The 25,064-nt window shown below is 41.7% G+C and overlaps 2 protein-coding genes across 8 annotated transcripts; both read right to left on the bottom strand.

Moving 5' to 3' along the window:
* Positions 1–443: 443 nt before the first annotated feature.
* Positions 444–2,801, bottom strand: LOC125521861 (MDIS1-interacting receptor like kinase 1-like). Of its 4 annotated transcripts, XM_048686921.1 has the most exons (4): positions 2,287–2,801; positions 2,179–2,202; positions 1,352–2,050; positions 444–1,109 (listed from the first exon to the last, which is right to left on the bottom strand). In XM_048686921.1, the coding sequence occupies exons 3-4, from the start codon at positions 1,995–1,997 to the stop codon at positions 739–741; spliced, it is 1,017 nt and encodes a 338-aa protein (XP_048542878.1). In that variant the 5' UTR covers positions 1,998–2,050; positions 2,179–2,202; positions 2,287–2,801; the 3' UTR covers positions 444–738. The 4 variants fall into 4 exon arrangements, with proteins under 4 accessions (XP_048542878.1, XP_048542879.1, XP_048542880.1 ...); XM_048686922.1 differs by lacking the exon at positions 2,179–2,202 and having other exon boundaries at positions 2,375–2,801; XM_048686923.1 differs by lacking the exon at positions 2,179–2,202 and having other exon boundaries at positions 2,457–2,801.
* Positions 2,802–15,200: 12,399 nt separating this feature from the next.
* Positions 15,201–23,939, bottom strand: LOC125525347 (putative acyl-activating enzyme 19). Of its 4 annotated transcripts, XM_048690349.1 has the most exons (18): positions 23,630–23,938; positions 23,107–23,526; positions 22,651–22,844; positions 22,003–22,203; positions 20,461–21,180; positions 19,565–20,289; positions 19,281–19,356; positions 19,114–19,200; positions 18,636–18,679; positions 18,265–18,373; positions 18,118–18,177; positions 17,848–17,932; positions 17,132–17,196; positions 16,705–16,764; positions 16,455–16,499; positions 16,047–16,150; positions 15,834–15,975; positions 15,201–15,678 (listed from the first exon to the last, which is right to left on the bottom strand). In XM_048690349.1, exons 1-18 carry the CDS (start codon positions 23,862–23,864, stop codon positions 15,454–15,456), a joined length of 3,597 nt encoding a protein of 1,198 aa, XP_048546306.1. In that variant the 5' UTR covers positions 23,865–23,938; the 3' UTR covers positions 15,201–15,453. The 4 variants fall into 4 exon arrangements, 3 of the variants coding, with proteins under 3 accessions (XP_048546306.1, XP_048546307.1, XP_048546308.1); XM_048690350.1 differs by lacking the exon at positions 16,455–16,499 and having other exon boundaries at positions 23,630–23,939; XM_048690351.1 differs by having other exon boundaries at positions 15,495–15,975.
* Between the last annotated feature and the right edge of the window lie 1,125 nt (positions 23,940–25,064).

Raw genomic sequence — 25,064 nt, 5'->3', positions numbered from 1 at the left:
TCTCCCTCCCATTAAAAAAACCCAGATCCCATTAAATGTGAAGATCTTGTTTCGTGCTTGCTTTAATTCAATCAAATAAATAATTAGTTATTAAGAATTCAGACGGGTATGCATGGCAGGTTCACCCTGATTAGAAAGCAATATGAGTGTCAGGAACAAATAGTCGAGGAAAACTACGAATAATAGGGGTATGAAAACAACAAAGAAGGGACAACGAAAAAGAATGAACCTAGCTAAAAATAGTGCAGACTTTTACTGCATATTCTTCTAGCTAAACACAAACATGGTACATGTTCAAGACCTGTCTAGTACTCCCTCCGTTCGGAATTACTTGTCGCAGAAATGGATGTATCTAGACGTATTTTAGTTCTAAATACATCCATTTCCAAGACAAGTAATTCCGAACGGAGGGAGTAGTTCAATGCTGCTTCAGTCAGGAGAAGGAACATAAATATAAAACGTGACCCTGCAGAATGTAACAAATAACAATAACCAGGATAATGTTATGTCAGAAACTAGTTGCTCAATTCCTCACAAGTAGGTGTTTGCACACCGACAAGGAAAACAAGCAGCAGAATATTGCAGAGGTGAACACAAGAGGACAGCAAAATGTTCTCAGAAAAAGACAGCACAGTCCACTCCACATCACTACTTGTACTTGAGATGTATCTACCAATTAATTCAACCAAGTCATCATATGGACCATTCATTCGTGATGTCTAGAAAAGACAACAAGCATCACAGCAGATAGCAGGTGAGGAGGCCACGGAATGGGCCACGGCCACAGCCGCGGCGCAGTCGTTTGAGAGCCATCCGCATGGACGGCCTTTGCTGCGGATTCCCAACGGTGCAATCCACGCCCAGCATGAACACAGTTGCCATCTCCTTCATGTACCGCGCTTGATCTGGGATGTCCCTGTCCACGGCACTCTGGAACATTTCCTGTTGGTTTGCCATCAGCTTAGTGAAGTTCTTCCACGCCCAGGTCGCCAAATGACCATCGGCTCCAGCTTCATTGGCCATCCGCCCCGTGACAAGCTCCAGCATGAGCACCCCAAAGCTGTAAGTGTCAACCTTCTCCGTCAGCTCGCTTGCTGCCACCCCATATTCTGCAGTTAATCATTTATTAGTACTCCCTCCGTCTCAAAATTCTTGTCTTAAATTTGTCTAGATATGGATGTACCTAATACTAAAACGTGACTTGATACATTCGTATTTAGACAAATCTAAGACAAGAATTTTGGGACGGAGGGAGTACTAGTTAAAAGACCAAGATAGTGTAGACAGAATTCCCTGTAATGAAGAAAAGTTAAGACAGAATTCCATTGCGTGAATCGATCGCCTAACATACCCGGAGCTGCGTACCCAAAGTTACCAAGAGGCAGGCCAACCATTGGCAACGGTTGGTCGAGCCCGGCCATATTCATCTGTGCAGCGTCAAAACTGGCTATTACAGGCTTGAAATTCTGATCAAGCAAGATGTTGTTCGAGTTGATGTTGTTGTGGATAATCGGTCTTTTGCATCTGTGGTGCATGTGGCAGAGTCCTTTGGCCACGCCGATGGCAATGAGCCTCCTCACTGGCCAGCTCAGCGGCCGACCAGCATCCATGGGTTGGTGCAGCCAGGATTGAAGGCTGCCATTCACCGGATACTCATAGACAAGCATGATGGCGTCTTCCCACTGGATGAGGTCTACAACTTTGATGATGTTGTCGTGAGAATTGCTGGCTAACAGGAACATCTCTGAAATGTAGTGGTACTTGACATTGTCATCCACTTGTAGTGCTAGGTTTTCATTCTGGAACTTCTTGACGACCAGCGTAGTTGGGAGACTGATGCCAGCAATGGCTTGAACCTGTATTATGTGGAGTTCGTCATCCCTTACCATTCTGCTAACCCACACCATTTTCTTATTATTTTCAGTAAGGCTGTTGACTATGGCCTGTCCATTGAGCGCAATAGGCAGTGTCTTGGCAGGACGGCTCCAGAGCTGCATTGTCTTAGCGGCCGGGTAGTGCGTGAAGAGGTTCGTGTCAAGAATGTATCAGCCTGCAAACATATCACATATTCGTACTTAGTATTATTGTCTCCTTCTCCAAAGATGTATACACATATAATTACTAAAGAGAGATGCATGTTTGTAATTAGTTTGACAGCAAAATGTTGACAGGAAATACCACGGTTCCCATACATAGAACATGTAAGGATCAAACTACTGAAATGATGATCTGAAATTGGCGGTAGCCTGCAGATACTATAACCTACTACTATAACGTCTGCTGATACCAGGATTCAGCTACTAGTGCAAATCAGATGAGAACATTCAGAAGTCAGAACCGAGCTGCAGAACTAAATTCATGGAGTGTTGCTTACCACTGAGAGAGAAAAAGAGAGAAGAGGAGGCATCAAATTAGTTGAGGGGAAACGTAGAGGTAGAGGAGAGGAGCGTATGCACCAAAGGAATTTGAGCGGCGGCGGCGGCGGTCGGAGTTGGAGAAGAGAAGCTGAAATACGGGCGAGGCGATGCAGTGCACGGGAGCTCGAAGCGGTGAGGAACCCGACCATGCCTTGTCGGGCGTACCGGCAGACCGACGGTGGGCCTCCCACTCGGGCACGGCCAGCCGTCCCAAGTCGCCTGCGCAACAAGAGCTTCATCTCGTCCGGATCCAGACCCGGCGGCCTTCGCGGCGACCCCATCGCCGACAGATCTAACGTCTCCGGCCGGATCGACGCCGATGGGATGGTGGAGAGGAGAGGAGAAGGGGAGGGGAATGCAGCGTCGAGAGGGATGGGATTAGGGTGTGGGGTTGACGTGTCAGATAGAGGGTCCATGTCAGCATCGCGGACCAGTGGGTCCTATCTATCTGCCACCTTTTCCTTTCATAAAAGTTTATTGTTAGTACTGTATTACAGATGTTTACTTGATCTGAAGTTACATGATCATCATCATTAGCTTCTTTATTAATTGGTGTAGTAGTCACAGGAACAGATTTCTGTGATGAACTATTTTCCAATAAGGGAGAAGGTACAATTACCTTATCAAGTTTTCTACTTTCCTCCCACTCACTTCTTTCGAGAGAAACTCCTTCTCTAGAAAGGATCCATTCTTAGCAACGAATGTCTTGCCTTCGGATCTGTGATAGAAGGTGTACCCAACTGTCTCCTTTGGGTATCCTATGAAGACATATTTCTTCGATTTGAGTTTGAGCTTATCGAGATGAAACTTTTTCACATAAGCATCGCAACTCCAAACTTTAAGAAATGACAGCTTAGGTTTCTTGCCAAACCATAGTTCACACGGTGTCGTCTCAACGGATTTAGATGGTGCCCTATTTAACATGAATGCATCTGTCTCTAATGCATAACCCCAAAACGATAGTGGTAGATCGGTAAGAGACATCATAGATCGCACTATATCTAATAAAGTACGGTTATGACGTTCGGACACACCATTACACTATGGTGTTCCAGGTGGCGTGAGTAGTGAAACTATTTCACATTGTTTTAATTGAAGGCCAAACTCGTAACTCAGATATTTTACCTCTGCAATCATATCGTAGAAACTTTTATTTTCTTGTCACGATGATTTTCCACTTCACTCTGAAATTCTTTGAACTGTTCAAATGTTTCAGACTTATGTTTCATCAAGTAGATATCCCCATATCTGCTCAAATTATCTGTGAAGGTCAGAAAATAATGATACCTGCTGCAAGTCTTAATATTCATCGAACCACATACATTGGTATGTATGATTTCCAACAAATCTGTTGCTCGCTCCATTGTTCCGGAGAACAGAGTCTTAGTCATCTTGCCCATGAGGCATGGTTCACAAGTACCAAGTGATTCATAATCAAGTGGTTCCAAAAGTCCATCAGTATGGAGTTTCTTCATGCGCTTTACACCGATATGACCTAAACGGCAGTGCCACAAATAAGTTGCACTATCATTATTAACTTTGCATCTTTTGGTTTCAATATTATGAATATGTGTAACACTATGATCAAGATCCAACGAACTATTTTCATTGGGTGTATGACCATCGAAGGTTTTATTCATGTAAACAGAACAACAATTATTCTCTGACTTTAATGAATAACCATATTGCAATAAACATGATCAAATCATATTCATGCTCAACGCAAACACCAAATAATACTTATTTAGTTTCAACACTAATCCCAAAAGTATAGGGAGTGTGCGATGATGATCATATCAATCTTGGAACTACATCCAACACACATCGTCACCTCACCCTTTACTAGTTTCTGTTTATTCTGCAACTCCCGTTTTGAGCTACTACTCTTAGCAACTGAACCAGTATCAAATGCTGAGGGGTTGCTGTTGGGGAACGTAGTAATTTCAAAAAAATTCCTACGCACACGCAAGATCATGGTGATGCATAGCAACGAGAGGGAAGAGTGTGATCTACGTACCCTTGTAGATCGACAACAGAAGCGTTTGGTTGATGTAGTCGTACGTCTCCACGGCCCGACCGATCAAGCACCGAAACTACGGCACCTTCGAGTTTTAGCACACGTTCAACTCGATGACGATCCCCGGACTCCGATCCAGCAAAGTGTCGGGGAAGAGTTCCGTCAGCACGACGGCGTGGTGACGATCTTGATGTACTAGTGTCGCGGGGCTTTGCCTAAGCACCACTACAATATTATCGAGGACTATGGTGGCAGGGAGCGCCGCACACGGCTAAGAATATGATCACGTGGATCAACTTGTGTGTTTCTGGGGTGCCCCTGCCTCCGTATATAAAGTCTCAAGGGGGGGGGTGCGGCCGGCCTAGAGGTGGCGCGCCAGGAGGAGTCCTTCTCCCTCCGGGAGTAGGATCCCCCCCCCCCAATCCTAGTTGGAATAGGATTCGTGGAGGGGGGAAAAGAGAAAGGGGGCCGACCCCCTCTCCTTGTCCTATTCGGACCAAGGGAGGGGAGGGGCGCGCGGCCCATCTCAGGCTACCTCTTCTCTTTTCTACTAAGGCCCACTAAGGCCCATATAGCTCCCGGGGGGTTCCGGTAACCTCCCGGTACTCCGGTAAAATCCCGATTTCACCCGGAACACTTCCGATATCCAAACATAGGCTTCCAATATATCAATCTTTATGTCTCAAGCATTTCGAGACTCCTCGTCATGTCCGAGATCACATCCGGGACACCGAACAACCTTCGGTACATCAAAACGTATAAACTCATAATATAACTGTCATCGAAACCTTAAGCGTGCGGACCCTACGGGTTCGAGAACAATGTAGACATGACCGAGACATGTTTCCGGTCAATAACCAATAGCGGGACCTGGATGCCCATATTGGTTCCTACATATTCTACGAAGATCTTTATCGGTCAGACCGCATAACAACATACGTTGTTCCCTTTGTCATCGGTATGCTACTTGCCCGAGATTCGATCGTCGGTATCCAATACCTACTTCAATCTCGTTACCGGCAAGTCTCTTTACTCGTTCCGTAATACATCATCTTGCAACTAACTCATTAGTTGCATTGCTTGCAAGGCTTAAGTGATGTGCATTACCGAGAGGGCCCAGAGATACCTCTCCGACGATCGGAGTGACAAATCCTAATCTCGAAATATGTCAACCCAACATGTACCTTTGGAGACACCTGTAGAGCACCTTTATAATCACCCAGTTACGTTGTGACGTTTGGTAGCACACAAAGAGTTCCTCCGGCACACGGGATTTACATAATCTCATAGTCATAGGAACATGTATAAGTCATGAAGAAAGCAATAGCAACATACTAAACGATCGGGTGCTAAGTTAATGGAATGGGTCATGTCAATCAGATCATTCAACTAATGATGTGATCCCGTTTAATCAAATGACAACTCTTTGTCCATGGTTAGGAAACATAACCATCTTTGATTAACGAGCTAGTCAAGTAGAGGCATACTAGTGACACTCTGTTTGTCTATGTATTCACACATGTATTATGTTTCTGGTTAATACAATTCTAGCATGAATAATAAACTTTTATCATGATATAAGGAAATAAATAATAACTTTATTATTGCCTCTAGGGCATATTTCCTTCAGTTGCTATAAACACTAGTAAAGTTAACATCAATAACATGTATATCCAATATACCTTTGTTTACCTTGCCATCCTTCTTATGCGCCAAATACTTGGGGCAGTTCCACTTCCAGTGACCAGTCCCTTTGCAGTAGAAGCACTTAGTCTCAGGCTTAGGATCAGACTTGGGCTTCTTCACTTGAGCAGCAACTTGCTTGCCGTTCTTCTTGAAGTTCCCATTCTTCCCTTTGCCCTTTTTCTTGAAACTAGTGGTCTTGTCAACCATCAACACTTGATGTTTTTCTTGATTTCTACCTTCGTTGATTTCAGCATCACGAAGAGCTTGGGAGTTGTTTCCGTTATCCCTTGCATATTATAGTTCATCATGAAGTTCTACTAACTTGGTGATGGTGACTAGAGAATTCTGTCAATCACTATCTTATCTGGAAGATTAACTCCCACTTGATTCAAGCGATTGTAGTACCCAAACAATCTGAGCACATGCTCACTAGTTGAGGGATTCTCCTCCATCTTTTAGCTATAGAACTTGTTGGAGACTTCATATCTCTCAACTCGGGTATTTTCTTGAAATATTAACTTCAACTCCTGGAACATCTCATATGGTCCATGACGTTCAAAATTTCTTTGAAGTCCCGATTCTAAGCCATTAAGCATGGTGCACTAAACTATCAAGTAGTCATCATATTGAGCTAGCCAAACGTTCATAACGTCTGCATCTGCTCCTGCAATAGGTTTGTCACCTAGCGGTGCATCAAGGACATAATTCTTCTGTGCAGCAATGAGGATAAACCTCAGATCACGGATCCAATCCGCATCATTGCTACTAACATATTTCAACACAATTTTCTCTAGGAACATATCAAAATAAACACAGGGAAACAACAACGCGAGCTATTGATCTACAACATAATTTACAAAATACTACCAGGACTAAGTTCATGACAAATTTAAGTTCAATTAATCATATTACTTAAGAACTCCCACTTAGATAGACATCCCTCTAATCCTCTAAGTGATCACGTGATCCAAATCAACTAAACCATGTCCGATCATCACGTGAGATGGAGCAGTTTCATTGGTGAACATCACTATGTTGATCATATCTACTATATGATTCACGCTCGACCTTTCGGTCTCCGTGTTCCGAGGCCATATCTGTATATGCTTGGCTCGTCAAGTATAACCTGAGTATTCCGCGTGTGCAACTGTTTTGCACCCGTTGTATTTGAACGTAGAGCCTATCACACCCGATCATCACGTGGTGTCTCAGCACGAAGAACTTTCGCAACGGTGCATACTCAGGGAGAACACTTCTTGATAATTAGTGAGAGATCATCTTAAAATGCTACCGTCAAACTAAGCAAAAATAAGATGTATAAAAGATAAACATCATATGCAATCAAAATATGTGACATGATATGGCCATCATCATCTTGCTTCTTTGATCTCCATCTCCAAAGTACTGTCATGATCTATATCGTCACCGGCATGACACCATGATCTCCATCATCTTGATCTATATCAATGTGTCGTCACGTGGTCGTCTCGCCAACAATTGCTCTTGCAACTATTGCTATCGCATAGCGATAAAGTAAAGCAATTATTGGACGCTTGCATCTTATGCAATAGAGAGACAACCATAAAGATTTTGCCAGTTGCTGATAACTTCAACAAAACATGATCATCTCATACAACAACTTATATCTCATCATGTCTTGACCATATCACATCACAACATGCCCTGCAAAAACAAGTTAGACGTCCTCTATTTTGTTGTTGCAAGTTTTACGTGGCTGCTACGGGCTTAAGCAAGAACCAATCTTACCTACGCATCAAAACCACAACGATAGTTTGTCAAGTTGGTGTTGTTTTAACCTTCACAAGGACCAGGCGTAGCCACACTCGGTTCAACTAAAGTTGGAGAAACTGACACCCGCCAGCCACCTGTGTGCAAAGCACGACGGTAGAACCAGTCTCGCGTAAGCGTACGCGTAATGTCGGTCCGGGCCGCTTCATCCAACAATACCGCTGAACCAAAGTATGACATGTTGGTAAGCAGTATGACTTATATCGCCCACAACTCACTTGTGTTCTACTCGTGCACAACATCAACGCATAAAACCTAGGCTCGGATGCAACTGTTGGGGAACATAGTAATTTCAAAAAAATTCCTACGCACACGCAAGATCATGGTGATGCATAGCACGAGAGGGGAGAGTGTTGTCTACGTACCCTCATAGACCGAAGCGGAAGCGTTGACGCAACGTAGAGGAAGTAGTCGTACGTCTTCCCGGTCCAACCGATCCAAGCACCGTTACTCCGGCACCTCTGAGTTCTTGGCACACGTTCAGCTCGATGACGCTCCCCGGGCTCCGATCCAGCAAAGCTTCGGGGAGGAGTTCCGTCAGCACGACGGCGTGGTGACGATCTTGATGTTCAACCGTCGCAGGGCTTCGCCTAAGCACCACTACAATATGACCGAGGTGTAATATCGTGGAGGGGGGCACCGCACACGGCTAAGGAACGATCATGAAGATCAACTTGTGTGTTCTAGGGTGCCCCCCTGCCCCCGTATATAAAGGAGCAAGGGGGGAGGCCGGCCGGCCCTATGGGGCGCGCCAAAGGTAGGGGGAGTCCTCCTCCTAGCGGGAGTAGGACTCCCCTTTCCTAGTCCAACTAGGAAGAAAGAGGGGGAAGGAAAGAGAGGGAGAGGGAGAGGGAAAGAGGGGCCGTGCCCCCCTCGCTAGTCCAATTCGGACTCCCCATGGGGGGGCGCCACCTCCTGGGCTGCTGCCCTCTCTCTCCCCTCAGGCCCACTAAGGCCCAATACTTCCCCGGGGGGTTCCGGTAACCCCTCCGGCACTCCGGTTTTCTCCGAAATCACCCGGAACACTTCCGGTGTCCGAATATAGTCGTCCAATATATCGATCTTTATGTCTCGACCATTTCGAGACTCCTCGTCATGTCCGTGATCACATCCGGGACTCCGAACAACCTTCGGTACATCAAAATACATAAACTCATAATGAAACTGTCATCGTAACGTTAAGCGTGCGGACCCTACGGTTCGAGAACAATGTAGACATGACCGAGACACGTCTTTGGTCAATAACCAATAGAGGAACCTGGATGCTCATATTGGTTCCTACATATTCTACGAAGATCTTTATCGGTCAGACCGCATAACAACATACGTTGTTCCCTTTGTCATCGGTATGTTACTTGCCTGAGATTCGATCGTCGGTATCCAATACCTAGTTCAATCTCGTTACCGGCAAGTCTCTTTACTCGTTTCGTAATACATCATTCCACAACTAACTCATTAGTTGCAATGCTTGCAAGGCTTAAGTGATGTGCATTACCGAGAGGGCCCAGAGATACCTCTCCGACATTCGGAGTGACAAATCCTAATCTCAAAATACGCCAACCCAACATGTACATTTGGAGACACCTGTAGAGCTCCTTTATAATCACCCAGTTACATTGTGATGTTTGGTAGCACACAAAGTGTTCCTCCGGCAAACGGTAGTTGCATAATCTCATAGTCATAGGAACATGTATAAGTCATGAAGAAAGCAATAGCAACGTACTAAACGATCGGGTGCTAAGCTAATGGAATGGGTCATGTCAATCAGATCATTCAACTAATGATGTGATCCCGTTAATCAAATAACAACTCTTTGTCCATGGTTAGGAAACATAACCATCTTTGATTAATGAGCTAGTCAAGTAGAGGCATACTAGTGACACTCTGTTTGTCTATGTATTCACACATGTATTATGTTTCCGGTTAATACAATTCTAGCATGAATAATAAACATTTATCATGATATAAGGAAATAAATAAGAACTTTATTATTGCCTCTTGGGCATATTTCATTCATGATCATGCCTAGATATTCTCATAACTATGCTCAATTCTGTCAATTGCTCAACAGTAATTTGTTCACCCACCGTAGAAATACTTATGCTCTTGAGAGAAGCCACTAGTGAAATCTATGGCCCCCGAGTCTATTCTCATCATATCAATCTCCAGTCACTTTATTATTGCTTTGCTTTTTTACTTTTTCCTTTTATTTTACCTTGCATCTTTATACCAAAAATATTATCTATCATCTCTATCAGATCTCACTCTCGTAAGTGACCGTGAAGAGATTGACAACCCCTAATCGCGTTGGTTGCGTTGAGCTATTGTTTTGTGTAGGTACGAGGGACTCGCGCGTGGCGTCCTACTGGATTGATACCTTGGTTCTCAAAAACTGAGGGAAATACTTACGCTACTTTGTTGCATCATCCTCTCTTCTTCGGGGAAATCCTACGCAGTGCTCAAGAGGTAGCAAGAAGAATTTATGGCGCCGTTGTCGGGGAGTCTACGCAAAAGTCAACATACCAAGTACCCATCACAATCCGTATCTCTCGCACTACATTATTTGCCATTTACCTCTCGTTATGTTGAGATTGCAATTGTTTCTTTCCGCTTCCTTGCATATGCTAGTTTTTGCTTGCTATGATAATTTGTTTGCCTATAAGATGCCTATGCATAGGAAGTATGTTAGACTTAGATGTGTTTGCCACGTGTTTCATGATGCTTCTTTTGTGCTTCAATTCTTGTCTTTCATGTGAGCATCAATGAAATCTCTATGCCTAGCTAGGGGCGTTAAACGATAGCGCTTGTTGGGAGGCAACCCAATTTTATTTTAGTTTTTAGTTTTTTGTTTCTGTTTAGGAATAAATAATCCATCTACCTTCTGTTTAGATGTGGTTTTATCTTTTAATTAGTGTTTGTGCCAAGTTAAACCTATAGGATCTTCTTGGATGATAGTTATTTGATCTTGCTGTAATTTCCAGAAACTTCCGGTTCACGAAAACAATTATTAAAATTCACCAGAACGTGATAAAATAGTGATTCCAATTTCTGCCGATCAATAAAAAAATTGCCTAGGTCTTCCTATTTTGGCTGAATTTTTGGTGTTCCAGAAGTTTGCGTTAGTTACAGATTACTACAGACTGTTCTGTTTTTGGCAGATTCTGTTTTTCGTGTGTTGTTTGCTTATTTTGATGAATCTATGACTAGTAAAATAGTTTATAATCCATAGAGTAGTTGGAATACAGTAGTTTTAACACCAATATAAATAAAGAATGAGTTCATTACAGTACCTTGAAGTTGTGTTTTGTTTTCTTTCGCTAATGGAGCTCACGAGATTTCTGTTGAGTTTTGTGTTGTGAAGTTTTCAAGTTTTGGGTGAAATCTTTTGATGGATTATGGAACAAGGAGTGGAAAGAGCCTAAGCTTGGGGATGCCCATGGCACCCCAAAGATAATCCAAGGACACCAAAAAGTCAAAACTTGGGGATGCCCCGGAAGGCATCCCCTCTTTCGTCTACTTCCATCGGTAATTTTACTTGGAGCTATATTTTTATTCACCACATGATATGTGTTTTGCTTGGAGCGTCTTGTATAATCTGAGTCTTTGCTTTTTAGTTTACCACAATCATCCTTGCTGTACACACCTTTTGAGAGAGCCATACATGAATTGGAATTTGATAGAATACTCTATGTGCTTCACTTATATCTTTTGAGCTATATAGTTTTGCTCTAGTGCTTCACTTATATCTTTTAGAGCACGGTGGTGGATTTGTTTTATAGAAACTATTGATCTCTCATGCTTCACTTAGATTATTTTGAGATTCTTAAATAGCATGGTAATTTTCTTAATAATCTTAATATGCTTGGTATTCAAGATTTGTAAAATTTTCTTTTGAGTGCGTTGAATACTAAGAAAAGTTTGATGCTTGATAATTGTTTTGAGATATGAAGATGGTGATATTAGAGTCATGCTAGTTGAGTAGTTGTGAATTTGAGGAATACTTGTGTTAAAGTTTGTGATTCCCGTAGCATGCACGTATGGTGAACCGTTATGTGATGAAGTCGGAGCATGATTTATTTATTGATTGTCTTCCTTATGAGTGGCGGTCGGGGACGAGCAATGGTCTTTTCCTACCAATCTATCCCCCTAGGAGCATGCGTGTAATACTTTGCTTTGATAACTTCTAGATTTTTGCAATAAGTATATGAGTTCTTTATGACTAATGTTGAGTCCATGGATTATACACACTTTTCCTTCCTTCCACCATTGCTAGCCTCTCTAATACCGCGCACCTTTCGCCGGTATCATACACCCACCATATACCCTCCTCAAAATAGCCACCATACCTACCTATTATGGCATTTCCATAGCCATTCCGAGGTATATTTCCATGCAACTTTCTACCGTTCCGTTTATTATGACACGCTCCATCATTGTCATATTGCTAGCATGATCATGTAGTTGACATCGTATTTGTGGAAAAGCCACCATTCATAATTCTTTCATACATGTCACTCTTGATTCATTGCATATCCCGGTACACCGCCGGAGGCATCCACATAGAGTCATATTTTGTTATAAGTATCGAGTTGTAATTGTTGAGTTGTAAGAAAAATAAAAGTGTGATGATCATCATTTTTAGAGCATTGTCCCAAGTGAGGAAATGATGATGGAGACTATGATTCCCCCACAAGTCGGGATGAGACTCCTGACGAAAAATAAAAAAAGAGAAAAAAAGAGGCCATAAACAAAGAAGAGAAAAGGTCCAAATAAAAAAATGAGAGAAAAAGAGAGACGGGACAATGTTACTATCCTTTTACCACACTTGTGCTTCAAAGTAGCACCATGATCTTCATGATAGAGAGTCTCTCTTTTTGTCACTTTCATATACTAGTGGGAATTTTTCATTATAGAACTTGGCTTGTATATTCCAATGCTGGGCTTCCTCAAAATGCCCTAGGTCTTCGTGAGCAAGCGAGTTGGATGCACACCCACTTAGTTTCTTTTGTTGAGCTTTCATATACTTATAGTTCTAGTGCATCCGTTGCATGGCAATCCCTACTCACTCACATTTGATATCTATTGATGGGCATCTCCATAGCCCGTTGATACGCCTAGTTGATGTGAGACTATCTTCCCCTCTTTTTGACCACCATTCTATTCCACATATAGTGCTATATCCATGGCTCACGCTCATGTATTGCGTGAAGATCGAAAAAGTTTTGAAAATGTCAAAAGTATGAAACAATTGCTTGGTTTGTCATCGGGGTTGTGCATGATTTAAATACTTTGTGTGGTGAAGATAGAGCATAGCCAGACTATATGATTTTGTAGGGATAACTTTCTTTGGCCATGTTATTTTGAGAAGACATAATTGCTTTGTTAGTATACTTGAAGTATTATTATTTTTATGTCAATATGAACTTTTGTCTTGAATCTTTCGGATCTGAATATTCATACCACAATTAAGAAGATTTACATTGAAATTATGCCAAGTAGCACTCCGCATCAAAAATTCTCTTTTTATCATTTACCTACTCGAGGACGAGCAGGAATTAAGCTTGGGGATGCCTGATACGTCTCCAACATATCTATAATTTTTGATTGCTCCATGCTATATTATCTACTGTTTTGGACCATATTGGGCTTTATTTTCCACTTTTATATTACTTTTGGGACTAACCTATTAACCGGAGGCCCAGCCCAGAATTGCTGTTTTTTGCCTATTTCAGTGTTTCGAAGAAACGGAATATCAAACGGAGTCCAAACGGAATGAAACCTTCGGGAACGTGATTTTCTCATCAGATATGATCCAGGAGACTTGGACCCTCCATCAAGAAAGCCACGAGGCGGTCACGAGGGTGGAGGGCACGCCCCCCCTAGGGCGCGCCCCCTGCCTCATGGCCCCCTCGAAGCTCCACCGACGTACTCCTTCCTCCTATATATACCTACGGACCCCCAAACGATCAGATACGGAGCCAAAAACCTAATTCCACCGCCGCAACTTTCTGTATCCACGAGATCCCATATTGGGGTCTGTTCCGGAGCTTCGCCGGAAGGGAAATCGATCACGAAGGGCTTCTACATCATCACCATAGCCTCTCCAATGAAGTGTGAGTAGTTTACCTCAGACCTTCGGGTCCATAGTTAGTAGCTAGATGGCTTCTTCTCTCTTTTTGGATCTCAATACAATGTTCTCCCCCTCTCTCGTGGAGATCTATTCGATGTAATCTTCTTTTTGCGGTGTGTTTGTTGAGACCGATGAATTGTGGGTTTATGATCAAGATTATCTACAAACAATATTTGAATCTTCTCTGAATTCTTTTATGTATAATTGGTTATCTTTGCAAGTCTCTTCGAATTATCAGTTTGGTTTGGCCTATTAGATTGGTTTTTCTTGCAATGGGAGAAGTGCTTAGCTTTGGGTTCAATCTTGCTGTGTCCTTACCCAGTGACAGAAGGGGCAGCAAGGCACGTATTGTATTGTTGCCATCGAGGATAACAAGATGGGGTATTTATCATATTGCATGAATTTATTCCTCTACATCATGTCATCTTGCTTAAGGCGTTACTCTGTTTTCATTAACTTAATACTCTAGATGCATGCTGGATAGCGGTCGATGAGTGGAGTAATAGTAGTAGATGCAGGCAGGAGTCGGTCTACTTGTCTCGGACGTGATGCCTATATACATGATCATGCCTAGATATTCTCATAACTATGCTCAATTCTGTCGATTGCTCAATAGTAATTTGTTCACCCACCGTAGAAATACTTATGCTCTTGAGAGAAGCCACTAGTGAAATCTATGGCCCCCGGGTCTATTCTCATCATATCAATCTCCAATCACTTTATTATTGCTTTGCTTTTACTTTTGCCTTTTATTTTACCTTGCATCTTTATACCAAAAATATTATCTATCATCTCTATCAGATCTCACTCTCGTAAGTGACCATGAAGGGATTGACAACCCCTAATCGCGTTGGTTGCGTTGAGCTATTGTTTAATGTAGGTACGAGGGACTCGCGCATGCCCTCCTACTGGATTGATACCTTGGTTCTTAAAAACCGAGGGAAATACTTACGCTACTTTGCTGCATCATCCTCTCCTCTTCGAGGAAATCCAACGCAGTGCTCAAGAGGTAGCAGCAACCGACCATGTGTAACCCTAGATACCCCTGGTGCCTATATAAGCCAGAGGGTTTAGTCTGTAGAGGCATTCGTCATCATCATGATTACCCCAAGGGTTTAGTCTCCAACTTACGATCTCGAGGTAGATGAACTCTGTACTTTGATACACCCATAATATAGGCAAGAGCATGACATAGGGTTTTACCTCCTTAAAGTTGCATATATTTCTACACTGCCTTCATACATCAGCTTATGTACAAATGCAACATGTTGCTCTCGACAAACAATTCTGCTCTTCCTAAGAAAAAACAATCATCCTGATGCATAAAAAGAGACTGATTAGTACATCGACCAAGCTTGAAGGTGTATTTTCCGCAGAAAAGGAGCGAGGGCCGTTTATGGCTCTGCTTCCGCTTTTGAACCCAGTACACTCGGGATAGCACCAAGGTTGTAATCTGATTGTGATACTGAATATCGAGCACTTAACCAAAGGTTTATGGCGTGGAAATCCAACCTTTGGAACCCAAGCACCAGTACCTTCTGCATATCTTTGTTGACAGTTCGACTGGATGTGTCTGATATCTGAGTACTGTGCATCTTACCAAAAGAACAAGTCTCTTGCTGCAGAACCACATAAGGATTAAGATACCATGCTGAGCAGCTTGGTGTAGCAAGGGAAACTAAATTGTGTGCTATTCACTTCAGTTAAATGGATTAGTGATTGAGAGACAATGTAGTCGATCATCTCTGCAGCCAACAAAGATGCGCCCACCCACCATCAAGGGAGATGAGAAGATGTCCCCAGGAAGATCCATGGCTGCAAACTCTTGCACAGAGTAACCAACTTTCCCCTGCTCAGCATCAGCTCTAATCCCAAGGACACGGACCTTCCCAGAACTTGTGCAGATACAAGCAAATCTGCAAAAAGAACAGCTATAACATTTTCACACCTATTTGCCATAAGACTTTGCTATCAATATGCCAAGTACCTCTCTGATGTTCCAGATGGTGTTGATGCTAACACTTCATCAACAAAAGCAGATGCAGTAATTGGGTCGCCGAAGTCATATGACCAAAGAAGATCACCAGATGTCTGTGGTGAAATCATTAATGTTTAAGTACTTAATGTGAAGATAAGCCATGATCTCCTAGTAAACCTAAAATGCAATAAATAAAGTTCAATTTTTAACACAAAAAGAACTTGAAAGTTACCCGCAGCTGCTAAATTGACATCACAAAATAAGTAAACACAACAGTGGGAGAGATTCTATGATCATTAACTGTATTTCTGGAAATGATGTGCAAAAAATACAGCATGCTACTCTCTCACTAATGCCCGTAAAAAAGATTGTGTTGTCTCAAAAGATACATTTGGAAGTTCAGTAAGTAAGACTTACAATATCAAAAGAGTATAAACTTCCATCACGGGAAGGTATCAGCACCTGCCATTGACATGTATGCAAAAGTTTGGTTCAGTTTACTTCAAACTGGGACCACATAAAGTTGTGAACTGTAGTTGAGCTCAAGCAATTAGCTCATGAGGAAATAACCTTTTCAGAATTCTCAAATTTAAATTATATACTGTGGAATAATATGAACATAAAACTACATAAGACAAACGAGATTTTGATAAACAAAGAACCATACCTGAGAAGGAAGCGCAGATGACACACATGCACCAGCAAAAATAGGACCACCAACAGTTGCCTGGGTTTTAAAGAAATTAGTTATGGCTCTGTGATAAACAATTAAATAATACTAACAAAATTGACAGTATGGAATAATACTAAATAACAACAAGATCAAAGCAAATAAAATCTTGATAGACAAGACTTAAAAACAAGGGTGTCTAAAACATAAATTGGCATCCATAAACTACAATTGTTCTCTTGAGTACTCTGCTCAATGTTAGTAAGTTCTGTAGGCTGAATAGTTAGCTTTAGTCTACCAGATGTCTGGTAGGTCTACCAGACAACTCTAAAAGAATAACTGTTCCTTTGTATATCATTCTGTTGCAGACTGTAACTTTGTAACAATAGCTTCACAAACACAATAGGGAGAAGAGCTATTCCACCTTCCAGACAACAGTGCCATGTGAGTTCAACGCGATCACCAGACCGTTCACCAAGCAACAAACAACTGCAAAATGGAAGTTAGTAATCAGTATAAATTGGCATCCATAAGTGAAAAATACTGAATGTACATAGCAAATTCCCAGTACATTCCTTATCGAACCCACACATTGGCTGAGGTCAATACACATGTTATGTTTAATTTATTTTTATAATGTTAAACTTGGCACCTTAAAACATATGCCACATAGCTAGCCAAAAGTATGCTCAGGACATGCACGGCTGCACAATTTTCTTGGGGCCTCCCCAACAGTTTCATGTTTAAAATAAATGGTTTTGACTGATGCTCAGATGCTGCCATGCCAGGGAGGAACTTATGGGATTCAGATTTTACAAGGAAACTTGAAAATATTGGATGAATAAAAGTGCATCGCTAAAAAAAATCAACATTTGAGAAATACATATGAAAAAGTAGGCAAAAAAATTCAACATTTCTGAAATACATATGAAAAAGTAGGCATTAACTAAATGGTGAAAAGGTGAATTTTCAAAAATTAAATCTGAATGTGGACCAACTCCTAAAATCGACTGGCTCTTGCTACCTTTAACGTTGCATCCTCGTAACTCTTTTTTGTGTCAAGAAAATTTAATCATAAAATACGCATGGACATACTGCAAGACATCTGTGCTCATGCCTCATGGCTAGCTTAAGAATTACCATTTCCACTTTGATGATCGATGGCAAGAGAACTGAAAATTGCTTCCCCAGCTTCATATTGCCAAACTATTCTGAATGATGGAACCTGCTACCACCAAAAGAAACCAGTGAAGACTCTAGATACTCACTCGTTGCTAATTATTTTACTTTCTATTACCAGCTTTGCTGCAGACAATTCCCATGGAAACAATAGAAAGAACGATAAAAAGAAAAGAAAAACATGCACATTTTCTCCTTTAAAGTTATCACGGGGAATATATCATAAGTCACCTCAAGGGATATTGCAGTTACAAGGCCACTCGTACAAGCAACATAGATCATGTCGTGTGCCTGCAAGGAGCAATCCAGATAACACAAGATCAATAGAGTCCTTGCACAGATTTAAGGCAGATGCATGCTGTGAATCAGTAAAAATACCATGTCCACAGCAGGAGAACCATAGATGCTTCCACCACAAGATACTTTATAAGCGCAGCAACGATCTTGGTAATTTAGTGCATATAAATGATGATCATAAGAGCCACACCTGACAACCATACACAGCATATTATTAACAAAAAATTTAACAGCAGTACAGTTGTCTATTGTGCAAACTTATGTCTCTGTATGATTGAAGAGTGAGTAGACAGATCATTGGTTCACTCATTCTAGCTGAAAACACAACATTTTATTATCATAATAACAAATGTGCTTTCATCTAAACTGAGAGAAAAGTTATATACAGAGAGAACTGTGACAGGTGATAGTAGCGTACTATGATGAACAAGAGAAAGATTATGGAATGGTACCATATTAAATTCCTTGTCCTGTCAACAACTGGTTGCATTTTTACCTGAAAGAAGATTCTTAATTTGGGATATGAAATATCAAAAATATTAGATGCTTCTTAAGATGTTCCATCATGTATGCTGTAACAAAATAATCATCGTGTGACTTAGTAACTGCATTATCAAATTCCATGTGCCAGAAATAGTACCATCATGGACCTTTGCATAACTTAAGTGTGACATTTAGCCCCTTTACCATTTCACTTGCAGCAGTTAAAGAACTATAGCCTACTCAACATGAACATACAGTCAGGAGACTTTCTGAAAATCAAACATCCCAAAGAAGCTGATATCTATTATAGTTTTATTTACGTCTAGCACACAAAATAATCAGTCCCTTGTCATTCTTAGTGTTCCTCAGAGATGGGATAAAAATACATCTGCCATATTTCAAAGTGAGGTTTAAAAGAAAATTCAAATAAAAATGCAGCAATTGTACCTCTCCATCTGTTTGAACTGTCCAAGATAGTTTACCAGTCAACATATCATGAAAGTAAATTTTCCCTTTATAACATCCAACCACAACCTGTCCAACAGATTAATGATGAGCTAGATCGCAAAATGATTGGCAAGTTGCTATGTCAACTAGTTCAAGAATCACATCACCTCTGAAAAATCACCAGTAATAGCAGCAGAACACTCCACACGTCCTTCCAATTTGACACTCCACCTCACTGAACCACTGCATAATAAATTGGAAGTAAATTGTAAAAATATTCAGTATGCATATGTCAGATCAGAACTTCTATCTCACTGAATCAAATTCAAATTAATTGAATCAATAAGAACGGCATGAGAGCATATGTGGCACACCAGACCGAGGATTTAGCATTCAAAGTAATAAGAAAAATAAAAGAAACAATGACTAAGAACTAGCAAGCAAAACTCACTTGCAACAATCGATGCAGAGAAATAAATGTGAATGGGACCCAATAAATATGTTTATCATCCCATTGTTCAGGACAAGCAAAGGTGAGGCATCAACACATGAATCCAAAGGAATGTTCCAAAGTTCCTGAAGATAACCTCTTTTGTTGTATGAAACATGTGAGCAAACATCTTCAAGTTGCAGCTTCCCTTCATCGTCATGCATAAATCTGTTGCAACGTCCAATAGACCACTTCTTGTGTAAACAAAAGTTCAGGATCCACTGACTCCCCATGACACTGTTTCTGTACTTCAAGCATGTATCCAAGTAGAGATCGTTTACCTGGCATCTGTCATCAGGAGAGAATGGATATTTGTTAAGCTGGCCATCTGTTTCATTTCCGTAACTCCCAGCAATTTGATAATGTGCACGCTTTCCATTTATCCGTGCTTTGCCTCCATGATAACTATCATCCACATTTGCAGCAACCGGGTCGAATAGTCCATGTATGCTTGTAGATACGTTCAGGCCCTTCTTAGGCTGAGGCTCATCAGTAGGAGAAACCAAATTACTATGCTCCACAACTAAAGCGTGCAAAAGCATAGAAGGGGTTGGATAGATATAAAGCAGTCTCATGTCAATCTCCAACTTGTGGGCTGCATGGGCGGCAGAAATTGAGTTACCACCCAAGGTGAAAAAATCATCAAACTCGGAAACTTCATCAACAAGCAGGGCGTCACAAAATGCCTATTGTAGATAGAGACAGCATCAGTACAACATGAACATGAATGGACACTGTACAAAAATAAATAAAAACTGAAAGAAGAAAAAAAACACAAATGCCAGATTAAAAAGAAACAATAAGTTATCAGGCAAAAAAGCAAAAACAAGAGACAACACTTAGAATTAAGAACAAACCTTTTTAATAACTTGTAAATATGGATTAACTGGACCACTTCCAGACTTAATTTGCTCAATTCCACATGGTTCCAATGCACATTCCAAACTTGATAACTTAACATAGTCAACCTTTCCTGAAGAAGTCAAAGGTAAGGACTTCACGTGGAGAAAGAAGCTTGGAATCATAGCTGGTGGAACCTTCTTGATGAGCCAACTTCGAATTGATGCCATGACATCTTGAGAAGAATTTACTTCTCTATACTGCACGCTATCTTTCACAATTTCATCCTTATTCTTAAACACCAGGTATGCCTTATAATCTGGAGACCCTTTACTTTGGAAAGTAACTGCAGCATCACTGACAGCAGGATGTTCCTTTAAGGTGGATTCTACCTCTTCTAGTGAAAAACGCTGCCCGTAATTTTTTACAGAACGGTCCCTTCTCCCAAGGAAAACAAGTTCACCAGCCTTCAGCCGTCGAGCATAGTCACCCGTTTTGTAGTATTTTGAACTTTCACTGCCTTCAGTGTGATTACTCCTCAGAAACTCAGCTAAATAACCATAGAATAAACATGCTCCACTAACACAAATTTCACCTTCAGCTGCAATCCCAGCATGCTTCACAAGAAAAACTTCACAATTAGCAATAGGAAATCCAATCGGTACACTGGTTATTTCTTCACGCTCTAAAATTGCAGGCAGATCTTTGCAATCAAAGAATGTACAATCACCAGAAACCTGAAACACAAGTACAAATTTTGAATAAAGATACATAACAAACACCAACACTATAATTTGAACCAGTCCCTGTGTGGACTAAACTGAACAAAAGATAGCAAAAAAGAAACAACAGTAATTTTAAGCCCCCAGTGAGATGAAACAATGATGCAACTGAGCTCATAGATTGATGGATATTAGGGACAGAAGTATGCCATTTCTGTTCTTCTATTTAACATGTTGCTCAGATTGCAACACTCTATGTATCTCTTCTGTGTCGTAATTCCAGACCAATTTAACATCTCAGGATGAAAAAGGGACACAAATTCAGTTTTAAAGATCATCTCCGGGCGTAAGAGGTAGTAGGGAACTCGAGCACTTAGTCCTTAATATGGCATAGCAACTCATTACAATGATTCCCCTAAATTTACATTTAATAGATAGCAGTAAAACTGTGGTTAGTAAATGATGTACCAATGGCAGGAGCAAAGCACTCCCTGTCACGAGCCTAATTTTTGGGGAGGAAATGTACATCCATAGCAGGAGCAAAGAACTCCCTGTCTCAAGCCTAATTCTGTATGAAATTTTTAGAAGGTTTTAAACTATCTGCATAAAGATGGCACAGAGAACTCAATTATGTGAATGCAATGAAAATATTTAAACATCCTTTTTATTAATAGCCAAGTTGGGAAAATTCAGCCGGCTGGCCAAAGTAGTGTTGATTAGCACTGGCGTTGTCTAGTGAAAACGTTAGGTAAGAGTAAGAATGTATCAGAGAGAGAAAATAGACTTGATCTCCTCTGGAAAAAAAAACAGAAAATATTTGGTGGGTAACTTTCTCACCTCTGTTGTTCCATACAAATTTATGATAGTAGTCTCTGGCAGAATTTCACGAACTCTCTTCCACAGCACTAAGGACAGAATCTCCCCACTAAATACCAAGATCTTAAGAGAGTTATATCCACATGAAATATTTTTCTCCAGGGTAGGTAGTATTATCTCCATCAGCGACGGAACTATAGTCACCCTTGATATACGATATGCCTATGACAACATGAGCCAATGCAAGGGCAATGAATGTTATACCAAAAAGACAAGGGAGTTTTATGTAATGATGGACCAAGAAAATCAGGAATAACATTCTAGGAGCTATTATTTTGTCAAGCATCTATTCAAGTCAAACAGGAAAGAGCCTCAGACAATCCCTTGATTACAACAGCAACAAACTATAAATATTGTTTGCTATAATAATGGTATAGTACATTATCTCAGTGTTATCCAATTTTCTCAGTGTTAAATGGTAATTCCACAATATCAAACTGAATTCTTGAAACGGTAATTTTATTTCTGAGATTCATATGCAATATTATTCAAGTAATAAGCTTTGGAGATTTTGATCAGACACATAAAAACTAACTGGATAAGGAAACCAAATACATGGAAGTATTTTCACTAGAAGAATGACTAACGCATATATGAAGGTTAAGTAACCTTAATCAAGTTGGCCAATGATGCTGGATTGGCTCTCCAATTATTGGGGGGAATGACAAGTGTTGTGCTAGTCAACACAGCAGAAAGAAACTCCTGAAGATGGTCAACAAAGCTGACAGATGTCTTAAATAACAACACATCATCCGAACACAAAGGATTCCTTCTTTGCATCCACAAAAAGCGATTCAGAAGACCTAGCGCATGATAGTAAAAGAAGCATTTCTCAGTAAATTGGTTGCTCAGCCAAACCTAAAATTCAGTGGGAACCACCTAATGGACACACCATAATAAAATTGCAAAACCGCCTAATAAGTGGAATAGTAACCTAGAAGTCTAGAACATCAGGCTAGCATCTAGAAATATGTTGACCAATTCCTTTGCCATTTCACATGCGGAGCAACATAATACCGTGATGAGTGATGACACATGTAATTTCACAACAATATGAATGTTTACCTTTCTCCATTCCACAAACACCTTTGGGTCTTCCAGTAGAACCAGACGTGAACATCACATAGCAGAACTCCCGTGGCCTCTCATGCTCGCACGGCCAAGCAAGCTCATCTCCACCAATCCCAACCTCTCCATCATATAACCCTTGCCGGATGTCTCCGTTCAATCGCAGAACAGGGCAAGAGCAGCCCTTAAGAACATCGTCTTCATGCGAAACCCCTGCCGATACGAGTAGCGCCGCATTAGAGGCAGAGACAGCTGACCGGACCCTGTCCTCCGGCCACGAGGGGTCCAGTGGCAGGAACGCCTCCCCGCACCTGAGCACGGCGAGGACGGCTGCGACGTACTCCACCGACGGCGAGGCGTACACCCCCACCACCCTAGGTGTCGCGCCGGCGCCTCCCCTCTGTCGATCCGAGCAGCCTAGGGTTCCAAATTCAGGGTCAGATAGGCGGGGGGAGGGGGTTGGGGGCGAAATTACAGCAGACAACAAATCAGCCGAGTGCATCGCAGCTCACACGCGCACCTGGGGACTCGTCGTCGCCGGGATGGTCGGTGGAAGGGCGAGGAAGCGCGGCGGCTATGCGGCGGGAGAGCGAGGAGACGGCGCAGAGGAGGTCGCCGCAGGCGAAGCGGCGCCCGCCGTCGCCTGCGTGGACGACGGCGAGCCGGGCGGGGTCCCGGCGCGCGGCGCGGTCGAAGGCGTGCGAGATGCAGCACGGCTCATCCACCTCCGCCGCCGCCGCCGCCGCCGCCGCCATTCCGCCGCCGAGCTCGGCGCGCGCCAGCGGAGAAGGAAATTAAACCGACACCCTAGCGGAAGCGGATAGTGCAAAATCCGCCTTCGAGCTCAGTTTGCGTACTGTGCGGAGCCGTTTCCCCAACGCTGAGAAGCGCAAATCTTCAATTTTGTTTTTCTTGAACCGGCAAATCTTCAGTTTGTTACATGGTTCGAGTCGAAAATACATTTACACTTTGTATACTCCTATAGGCGAAGGGCATATCTCAGATACCTTTTATGTTCTAAATTAAGATTTATACCAAATCTAAATGGACGGATAAAAGATGCTAAACCTAAGTCCGGTGCCAACTATATTGATGGTGATTTGACCAACAAACTGATGACATCTTGTTCCATCTAAAGTAGACCTTCAGCAGTTCATGTTGGTGATCTTATCTACAGGCTTGTGAACATTATATACCTCGCCGATCAGTTACATATCAACGCAGTTGATTTTGTTGTAAACCATCTTGGACCGGCTGTAGAACTCGCACTTGTAGAACCTCTGGCACTCACACCTCTAAAACCAACTCGATGCATGATCCATACATAAATGCCCCTCCTTTTCCTGGTGTCTCTTATTCCCTGATAGAACTTTTATATTATATTTATGTTCATCTACCATCTCTCAAAGACTAGCTCCTCTTTCATCTTCACCTTTCACAAATCCGAATGTGATGGAAGAGTGTTCCAACTAGTAGAACTAGATGTCACTGCTTGAGTCACGATGGGGCGGTATATATGCACACGCACATACACACACCAAACATCATGATGTTCATGGTTGGAAGTCGTTGGCTCGGTACAATTGTCTATTTATTTATGTAAAGGTCTAAATGATATATTTCGTAGCCCTCCTTATTTTTCAAGTTAGACATGATATTTTTCAGCAACCATGAAGTAAAGCCTAAGTAAATATAGTAGTACATGCATCACGGTTGCTATGCGACCTTTTCCAGGGTGATGGCTAACAAGTTTTGACCGATATTTTTCTTTGAGAGCTCATGTATGGAGTTTGGCATTGTATTGTTCATACAAGTTACGATTAATGTTTGGAGATCTTATCTTCTCTTTTATGTAGGACAATGCGTTTACACAATACTATTAAAATGAGTATTAATCGCATAATTTTGGTGAAATTGTGATGCATAATTCTTTGTAATTCACATATATAAACTGA

The sequence above is a fragment of the Triticum urartu genome, chromosome 7 (genome assembly GCF_003073215.2).
Source record: "Triticum urartu cultivar G1812 chromosome 7, Tu2.1, whole genome shotgun sequence".
Taxonomy (NCBI): domain Eukaryota; kingdom Viridiplantae; phylum Streptophyta; class Magnoliopsida; order Poales; family Poaceae; genus Triticum; species Triticum urartu.
Note: the sequence above shows the minus strand (reverse complement) of the source record. Positions and strands in the feature narration are given on the sequence as shown.

What these genes read in the sequence shown, in the direction of transcription:
- LOC125525347 (XM_048690349.1), bottom strand. Translation starts at nt 23,864, where the DNA reads ATGGCGGCGGCGGCGGCGGCGGCGGCGGAGGTGGATGAGCCGTGCTGC. An exon ending in ATTTACAAGTTATTAAAAAG is followed by an intron (nt 20,290 to 20,460) that starts GTTTGTTCTTAA and finishes TATCTACAATAG; the next exon opens with GCATTTTGTGACGCCCTGCT. An exon ending in TTACTGGTGATTTTTCAGAG is followed by an intron (nt 19,201 to 19,280) that starts GTGATGTGATTC and finishes TCTGTTGGACAG; the next exon opens with GTTGTGGTTGGATGTTATAA.
- LOC125521861 (XM_048686920.1), bottom strand. Translation starts at nt 1,997, where the DNA reads ATGCAGCTCTGGAGCCGTCCTGCCAAGACACTGCCTATTGCGCTCAAT. An exon ending in CTTTGGGTACGCAGCTCCGG is followed by an intron (nt 1,110 to 1,351) that starts GTATGTTAGGCG and finishes GATTAACTGCAG; the next exon opens with AATATGGGGTGGCAGCAAGC.